The sequence below is a fragment of the Loxodonta africana genome, chromosome 3, assembly GCF_030014295.1.
Source record: "Loxodonta africana isolate mLoxAfr1 chromosome 3, mLoxAfr1.hap2, whole genome shotgun sequence".
Taxonomy (NCBI): Eukaryota; Metazoa; Chordata; class Mammalia; order Proboscidea; family Elephantidae; genus Loxodonta; species Loxodonta africana.
In genome coordinates, this window is record NC_087344.1 from 24457940 (window position 1) to 24467309 (window position 9370).

Consider the following 9370-nt stretch of genomic DNA (forward strand, 5'->3'; position numbering starts at 1 on the left):
CTCAAACGGATACCCCAGAAGGTAACTGCCCCTCCTGGACCCTGGTTCTCGGCATCCCTGACTCCTCAGCCCCGCACAAAACTCGCACCCTCCTCTGGGAAGTGCACATCCTCATAGGCCAGGGCCCTCGGTGTCTGTGTCCGGGCCTCATGCCTCCACCAGCTGGGCGGGTCCCAAGAGCTCACCTCCTGGGGCTCTGGTGCCTGGCCCAGTGCTGGCCAGACAGTGGCTCTCAAAGACACTCCTTGAATGAGTCCAGGTAAGTGAGTTCCCCATGGTCACCTGGCTAAAGCCAGTCTAGGAACTAAGGTGGAATGGGGAGGGGGGGAGGGCGACGGGGAGAAATTCAGTAAGACTCATGTTTGTATAAACATATAATTTCACACTAATGCTACCAATGAGGCCCCACCACCCGCCCCGGCTGACCCCCACTATGTCCAAGACAATGGCTACCACTTGGTGTCCACCAAGCTCCAGAGATGGTCACTGATGAATTTCTTGGAGAGCTGAGTGCTGTCCAGGTGGATGGGCTGTGCGACGCTGGGGCCATGATGGACTGAGGGGGCAAATGTAAGGAAAACTGCCACAGCTTGCACAGCCCTCCCCGCAACCCAGCGTGGAAAGGATACTGCCTTTGATCATTCCCGGTTCACATTCGTAATCCCACTCGATTTTACTAATCCGGTGATAAAGCTGAGCCACGTACCTGTACCAGAAGACAGAAAGGAAATTAACTCTAACAAAGAGCTGAAGACAGGACACAGACACGACACATACACCAGTGGGACCTACACAGCTGAAGGGATGGTGACTGTTGTGTCTTCATCAACCTCCCTCTCTTGTCTTTGGAGATCCGCCTCCATCTCCTTGAGCCCCTCCAGTTCGCTGGTGAGCTGAGTAGGGCGGGTGGTTAAGGATAGCTCGCTGTAGGAGCTGCTCGCCTGCTAAATCCAGCTGGCCCATGCCTGGGGCCTCTGGCTCCAAGCACATTTTCTAACATGAATGAACCCATGCTTCCGACGTGGCTGCGGCTGACCCGCTCCACGCACACAGAAAAGGATATAAGAGGGTGGCCTTCAGGCGCGTGTCTTCCTCACTGGCCTTCTGCAGCTCAGCTTCAAGCTGCTGCAACTCAGCGCCCCCCTGGTGCGCCTTCTCCTTGGAGTCAACTAGGCTTTGGGCCACTTCCTTCTCCGTGCTGAGGATCTCTGTGGAACAGGAGAGAAGGTTCTGCCCCTTCCAAGAGGCTCTCCAGGGTCCGTCCTTCACCAGCTGAGCCATGGAGCCGGCGAGGACACTCCATCACCTCCCCCATCTCCAACGAATAGCCCACCTCTTGGTCTGCAGCTCCTGACCTGCTTGCCCCATTTCCAAACGCCTACTAGAGAGTTCCACCCAGACCTTGCAAATGTAGTTCTAGGTCCCCAAAACAAAGTTACTTTAGCCAAAAAAAGGTAAAATCTGGTCCTTTTTTGCACACCTAATCCAAGTTTATAACATCATGGTCTACGCTGTCACTCAAGCAAGAAACCTGGGACTCACTTTCCACACAGTTAGCCATCCAGTCAGGCAGCTGTCCCTCCTTCCGCCTAACTCCAGACCCTCCTCGCCTTCCTCATGCTGGACTTTAGGGGGCCCCCCTTCATCCCCAACCTAGCTCCCTGCTCTGGTTTCTCCCTATGCCAATCTATTCTTTCTTTCTCCAGAGTGGCCGGGATAGAGACCAAATGCAAAGTCACTGCCCTGCTCACAGACCCTCCGTAGCTCCCTAACGTATCCAGGTTAGCACAGATCCCCTTCCGCATCTTCACCGTCCCCAGCCTCCTTTTTCCCTGCTTTTCCCCACCACGTACTTCTCTCTGCTCAGGCCACAAAGATGCCTCATCGTTTTGTATATATGCCACGGTTTTCAGTCCTAGGCCTCTGTCTACCTGTCCTCCATGGGCACTCCTCTGCCCCTGCCCACCAGGCACAACTGTACCCAGCTGTCAAGACCTCCTGGGTAACGCCTGGCTCGAGCAGCTAGACACTCTCCACCCTCTCCCGGGGCCCAACAAGTACCCCCTACCCCGTTACACTGAATTATTCATTCCTCGGTGTCCTTCGAATCAGAGACCATGTCATATATTCACCACGTGGCTCCAGCACCTACCTGAAATGAAGATGTGCTGAACAAAACACCCAGGAAGTTCAAAAACAACTTAAGAAGGCTACTGTGTTCCTTCCAGGAGTCAGAGAACCCTGGCAACTCAGAGAAGGCACAGATTAAAATGCCTCCCAAAGGGACCTGCGTTTACGTTTTTAAAATTTACATTAAGTGAATATTAATTTCTTTAATCAAAGTATGACATGTATATGGTTATAAAATTTTAAACTTTTACACACATACACCCCAACTCCAAGCCTCTTAAATGCAGCCGTTTTCAACTCTTAGCTGTTTTCTCTGGCACTGACCTCCATATTTCTAAATAATTTGCTTATGCCGCTCCTTCTTGATGTGTCCATTTTAGACAGTGCCTGCTGATTTCCTGTTTTGATAACTGAGGGTCTGGCTCTCTTACACAGTCTTCCCACCCCTTTTCTATCCATCCTCCGGACAGACAGACAACCAAGCCCTCTTTTAGTCTTCCAAGGCAGTGATCTCATTAACTGAGTGTGTGCTGGGTGCCACATAACCTAAGAGCTACTACTACACATTTCATGCTCATAACAACCCTCTGAGGGAGGCAGCTCAGCAACCCCCCTCGTTGGGGAGGTGAAGAACAGAGGCCCAGAGAAGTTAAGTGACTTTCCCACAGACACACAGCTTGAAGCTGCTGGAATTGGAACCAGATCCATTAGACTCAAAGTCCCGGCTCCCTCCCTCAAACACTGCTTCTCAGTCTCCCCTGCCCCAAATCCACCCCTTCTAACACCCAGGCAGGCTGGGTCACGCTGTTCATCTCCCCAAACCATCAACAGATGGGGGAGGAGGGAGGAGGCAAGCGGCCCCTAACTGGGAGGTCAGCTCTGGCCCCTGCTGACTTAATCTTCTACCACTTTCTCCTGGACTCACCTCCTGACCTCATTTAGCCCTAACGTAAATTATGTCCTTTAGTTAATAATAATCTATCAGTATTGGCTCATCAATTCTAACAAATGTACCACGTGAATGCAAAATGTTAAGAACAGGAGGAACTGGGCAGGGAAGAGGGTGCATATGGGAAGTCCTTTTACTTTCTGCATAAGATTTCCATAAACTTAAAACTGCTCTAAAAATAAAGTCTATATTTAAAAAAAATTTTTTAAAGGTTTAAAAAAAAAAAAAAAATACCCTGGCTATGTCTTTAGGAGTCCCTGGGTGGCACAAAGAGTTAAGCACTTGGTTACGACCTGAGAAGTTGGTGGTTCGAATCCACCCAGAGGGGCTTCAGAAGAAAGGCCTGGTGATCTAATTCCACACGATCATAGCCATAGGAAACTCTATGGGGTGCAGTTCTACTCTGACACGCGTAGGGTCACCATGAGTCAGAATTAACTCGACTGGCACAGGTTTAGGTTTTTTGTTTTTGGCACAGAGAACGGCAGCGACAACAGGGACCCCATATGCCCAGCCCATGACATGCACCGTGTCCTGCAAGCATCATCTCCACAGACCCTTGCATCAATCCAGCCATGGGTGCTATCACCAGCCCCATCTCACAGATAAGCAAACTAAGGCTCATGGAAGGAAGTCAACTGACTGGGACCACATGGCTTGTGAGTCAACAGTTGAAATCTGGGTGGGGGCTCTGGATGAGTCCCTCCCATCTGCCCATTGGTGGCGTGTGAAGACATTTATCACCAGAAATTTTGCCCCCTTACTTTTAAGAGTCTTACAATCTATGGCATCTTAGATTTGATGAAAAAGATAGTATGTATTCAGTGCTTTCTCTATGTAAAGCGCCAGGTGCCCCACCCACATCAATGGTGGCACAATGGTTAAGTTCTTGGCTGCTAACTGAAAAGTTGGCAGTTCGAACCCACCCAGCAGCTCCCTGGGAGAAAAGGCCTGGTGATCTGCTCCTATAAAGATTAAATCCCACCTGTTGCTGTTGAGTCAGACTCATAGCAATCCTACAGGACAGAAAAGAACTGCCCCACAGGGTTTCCAAGGCTGTTATCTTTACGGAAACAGACTGCCACATCTTTCTCTCCTGGGGCGGCTGGTGGGTTCGAACCACCAACCCTTCGGTTAGCAGCCCCTCACTCACTGCCTCCTCTCCTTCAGGTTTCTGCCTTCTCAGACGCCTTTGCTGACGCCCTCCTCCAAACAAAACATCACCACCCCTCCTGAGCCCATCACCTCCTGACAAACTGATTTATCTTGTTTATTCTCATTTCCCTGACTGGAGTGATGGCCCTCCCAAGGGCAGGAGTTTTGTCCCCTGCTGCCACCCCAGAGGAAGCCCTGGTGGTGCTGTGGTTAAGCACTTGGCTGCTAATGGAAAGGTCAGTGGTTCAAACCCACCAGCTGCTTTGCGGAAGAAAACACCTGGCGATCTGCTCCCATAAAGATCACAGCCTTGAAAACCCTGTGGGGGCAGTTCTACTCTGTCCTATAGGGTCACTATAAGTCGGAATCGACTTGATGGAAACGGGTTTGCTACCCCAGAGCTGGCACTGCCCCTGGCACACAGCAGGTGCTCCGTAAAGCATTTATGCAACCTTAGGAGAGCGGTGCGGAGTATTGCTATAATCTTCTTACAGCACAGAGAGGTTAGATAACTCACCTCAAACCCCACAGCTGGGAAGTGGGGGTGCTGGGATTCAAACCTGGCGCCTTGACCCGAGTCCCCCAGCTCCTGCTCACAGAGTGTTGAGAATGGGCTAGGCCCTGTGAGCGCCTATATTCACCTCTAAATTTACCCTGGGCAGTGCTTGCTGTCAAGAAGCCCATTTCACCGATAAGGAAACTGAGGCTGAGCTGGCCGCGCCCACCCGCGGGGCAGGACCGGGGTGGGGAGCCCGGAGGGAGGCCCTCACCTCGCAGTAGCCGCTCCGCACTGTCCTGCACCTCAAGCAGCCGCTCCACCACCTGCTCGTGCTGCCCCAGCAGCCGCCGTTGCTGCGCATCGGCGCGGTTAGCGCCCAGCAAGCTCAGCAGCCCCTGGCTCAACTCTTCCATATCGCGGAAAGCCGCCATGACTCGCCAAGGATAAACCCGCGCAAACTTAACTGCCCGCCGGGCCCGCCCCCTCCGGGGTTGATCCTTGTTCATTGGCTTGCTCCCCCTTCAGTCATCAGCGGGGAGAGGCGCCCTTGGGCCAGACCTCTTGCGCCTGCGCAGGTCCTCGGTTGTAGGCGGTGCAGGGAGAGGGAGCTTCACGGAGTTCTGCATGTTGCGGCTGCGCAGGCTGGAAGAAGGCTGTGAGGGTCTGTTTATTTCTGCATATATTGAGCGCCTGCTGAATGCCGGGCGCGATTCTAGGGATGAAACAATGGTTAGCTTCTGATGGAGCTGACATTCTACAGTGCGTGGTTGGAATACACACAATAAACAATAAATCCTCGAAGAGACTGCATAGCAACATGGGCTCTGCAACCAGATTTACTGAGTGCGAATCCCAGCTCTGCCACTTACTAGCTGTGTTACCCACTGCCATCGAGTGGATTCCGACACGCAGCGACCCCATAGGGGTTCTGAGGCTGTAAATTCCTACGGAACCTGACTGCTACATCTTTCTCCTGCGGAGCAGCTGGTGGTTCCCATCTAGTTGTTTTATCCTGAGCAAGTAACTTGACCCTCTGTGCCTCATTTTCCTCAGGGTTGGCATGAGGATTAAATGAAGATGGTTGCTTGTCTTCAAAAAAAAAAAAAAAAAGGCAAACCGCGTTGCAATTGGGTTGATTCCACCTAATAGTGACCTTATAGGACAGAGTCAAACTGCCTCATAGGGTTTCCAAGGAGTGGCTGGTGGATTTGAACTGCTGACTTTTTGGTTAGCAGCCTGTAGCTCTTAACCACGGTGCCACCGGACCTCCAACTGGTCTTCAGTAAGTAGTGTGTTTGTTGTCATTAGTTGCCGGTGGAGTAGGCTCCAACTCATGGTAACAATGTACAGCTGAAGGCCCAGGCCCATGCCATCTTCATCATCATTGGTATGTTTGAATCCATTGTTGTGGCCACCGTGTATTTTGAGCACCTTCCAACTGAGAGGGTTCATCTTCCAGCATATATTGGACAATATTCTTCTGTTGTGATTCATAAGTTTTCATTGCCTAATTTTTGGAAGTAGATCAAGGCCTTTCTTCCTAGTCTGTCTTAATCTGGAAGCTCCACTGAAACCTGTCCACCATGGGTGACCCTGCTGGCATTTGAAATAACAGTGGCATAGCTTGCAGCCTTATGGGAACAGACAAACCACCACAGTATGACAGACTGACAGACGGGTGGTGGAAGTACTATTACTCACGGCCATTGAGTCGATTCCGACTCCTAGTGACCCAACAGGACAGAGTAGAACTGCCCCATAGGGTTTTCAGGGCTGTAAGCTTTATGGAAGCAGATTGCCACATCTTTCTCCTTCGGAGCAGCTGGTGGGTTTGAACCACTGACCTTTTTGTTTGCAGCTGGGTGCTTTAACCACTGTGCCACCAGGGCTAGGTACTTAACAAAACATGTGGAGCGTTAGTGAATGAGGTGCTGACCATGGACCACATACCACGCTATGTGTGGGGTTACAGTGCAGAAAAGACAAATTACACACTGTCATGCCATGTTCCTCAAACTCATGTCAAGAAATCAGTGGGTCATGACCAGCGTTTTCTACAAAATAGAACAGAAGAAATAGCATGGCATATGCGAAGGTAAGTATTGTTTTGGGAAGCTCCAAACTGAACAGGGACCTGAATGGTGAAAAGATCTTGGGAAACAAAGCGCCAGGCAGAGGGAACAGCACGTGCAAAGGCCCTGAGGTGGGGAAAATGTGAATATGTTTGAGGAACAGTGAGGAGGCCAGTGTGGCTCGAGCAGAGTGAGCAGGGCCGTTGGCGGGTACCCTGCAGCTGTTGGAAGAACTTGATTCTGAGTGTACCAATAAGCACTGGAGGGCATTAAGTAGAGGAGGTCTGCAAAGTGGCTGGCTCTGGATATTCCAGAGTTGGGAGAATTTTCTGGCAGTCTGAAGTGTGCAGAGTGAGGGAGAGAAGGAGGTTAGAGGATGCCTCCTGGGTATTTGGTTCTAGTACCTGGTAGGAGGGGTACCACTGGCCAAGATGGGGAGGAGCAGGCTTGGAAGTGAGGAACTGTGTGAATGAAGTTCAAGGAAATTCCCAGTGCTTGTGAAGTTTTCAAAAAGGTGGTTGCTTGCCTATGAGTCTGCAGAGACATTTAAGCTGGGGATAAAAGTCAAGGTACAGCCGAGACCAGATAAGACCATCCTGGGGGAGAGTGTGGAGAGGAGGAGTTTCAAGGACTGTGCCCTTTAACATGTAGAAGTTCAACAAAGGTCCCTTTGAGTTCTGAGAAAAGCAATTGTCAAAGAAAAAAAAATCATAACAGACATATTACTTTGATTTTTACGGGTTTTCTTATCCATGAAACCAAATATTAACCATAAAAATTCCTGACCAAATTCTACCGGTGCCTTTTTTCACCCAACCTTGCTAATCCTTTCTTTCCTGTTAGAAGCCAAGCTCACTTAAATTTTAAAAGGTGTCATGGCTACAGGTGGATGGAGGGCCAGAGACCACTTTGTGACCTGGAAAAAAAAAAATTGCCGTTGACTCGATTTGAACTCATAGCATCCCCATAAGACAGAGTAGAACTGCCCCATAGTGTTTCCAGGGAGCAGCTGGTGGATTCAAACAGCCAACCTTTTGGTTAACAGCCAAGTTCTTAATGACCTTGCCACCAGGGCTCCTGATATCCATTGATTTCAGCAGCAGGAGAAGGGTTCAATCAATCATCTTAAGATTAGCCAGGGGTTGATCTTCTAGTCTTCTCCCTCTTCTTCTCTTTATAAGTTCCATTTATAAACTACTTTGAGCTATTTGCTTTTTTTAGGAATCGTAATAGTCTATATGCATATAAGGGCTCCCTGGTGGTGTGGCAGTTAAGCGCTAGACGGCTAACTGAAAGGTTGGAGGTTCGAACTCACCAGCTGCACCACACGAGAAAGATGTGGCAGTCTGCTTCCGTGAAGCAGATCGCCAGGTCTCTTCTCCCATAGAGCCACTGGTAGATTCAAACCACCAATCTTAGCTGCCAAGCGCTTAACCACTGCACCACCAGGGCTCCTTTCTGTAAACATTACAGACTTGGAAACCCTGTGGGGCAGTTCTGCTTTGTCCTATAGGGTCGCTATGAGTTGGAATGGACTTGACAGCAATGGATTTGGGTTTTGGAGTTTACATGCATAGAGAATAACTGCTCAGAATAAACCTTATGTTTTAATTTCTTTGAGTTTTTATTATTTTGAACACAACGAGAAGCTCTTCCTTGAAAAATGCACCCAACATTCATACGTCTTTTGATTTTGTACAGCTTTGAAGAGGTTTACCTGTTGCTGTCGAGTCAATCTTGACTCATAGCGACCCTATAGGACAGAATAGAACTGCCCCATAGGGTTTCCAAAGAGCGACTGGTGGATTCGCACTGCTGACCTTTGGGTTAGCAGCCAAGCTCTTAACCATTGTGCCATCCGGACCCCAGAAAGCCATTCCGGTTTTCAGGTTAAGAACCTGCCCAGTCTCATTGTCTCACGGAACATGTAGCAGATGTAGAAATGATGACACCTTAGCTGTTTCCTGCAGAAATATTGGTGTCTGGGCATGGAGTTAGTCCTTACAGAGAGCGTTGTTCAACACCCCCCACCCCTCTCTTTACTTCCACACACCTCCGCCCTCCCCACCCCTGTGGCTGAGCATGCAATGCTGAGATTTTGCTGTCACTGATGCCTGAGAGCATAGCTTCTTCTGCAATCAGCTGTGTGGCCTTTGGCAGGTAGCTCACCTTCTCTGTGCCTAAATGAGATGAATTACGTAAAGCAGAGTGAAATAAAGACCTCAGAGAGGAGATAAGACCTTGGGTTGTTTCCAGCTCTGTTGATTACCTATGACCTTGGCAAGTTCTTAACCTTTCTAAAAGGCTAAAGATAGCCCTCTTTCATCAGCTGGGGGTGGATGTCCAAAAGATAAGCCATGTAAGGTTGTGCAACTGGAGCCTGACAGATGCAAGTGCTCCTGTCAAAAAAAGGCCACCCATCTCCCTTACAAAAAGCAAAGCAAGAAAATTTTGGGGGGGAAAGGGAGGCTAGGGTCTTCAGCAGGAGCTGTATAAGATAACAGAGGGGACAATAATATGGCCCTGGGCAAGTGCTTGTGAGAAACAATTTTTATTTTCCAAAGA

The 9370-nt window shown here is 49.7% G+C and overlaps 1 protein-coding gene across 1 annotated transcript; it reads right to left on the reverse strand.

The window, feature by feature from the left end:
• Positions 1-407: 407 nt before the first annotated feature.
• SPC24 (SPC24 component of NDC80 kinetochore complex) lies at positions 408-5184 on the reverse strand. Its single transcript, XM_064280679.1, has 5 exons — positions 5005-5184; positions 1064-1208; positions 793-897; positions 630-706; positions 408-556 (listed from the first exon to the last, which is right to left on the reverse strand). Exons 1-5 carry the CDS (start codon positions 5162-5164, stop codon positions 450-452), a joined length of 594 nt encoding a protein of 197 aa, XP_064136749.1. The 5' UTR covers positions 5165-5184; the 3' UTR covers positions 408-449.
• Positions 5185-9370: the final 4186 nt, after the last annotated feature.

What these genes read in the sequence shown, in the direction of transcription:
- SPC24 (XM_064280679.1), bottom strand. Translation starts at nt 5,164, where the DNA reads ATGGCGGCTTTCCGCGATATGGAAGAGTTGAGCCAGGGGCTGCTGAGC. An exon ending in TGCGGAGCGGCTACTGCGAG is followed by an intron (nt 1,209 to 5,004) that starts GTGAGGGCCTCC and finishes CCTGTTCCACAG; the next exon opens with AGATCCTCAGCACGGAGAAG. An exon ending in CGCCTGAAGGCCACCCTCTT is followed by an intron (nt 898 to 1,063) that starts ATATCCTTTTCT and finishes CACCCGCCCTAC; the next exon opens with TCAGCTCACCAGCGAACTGG.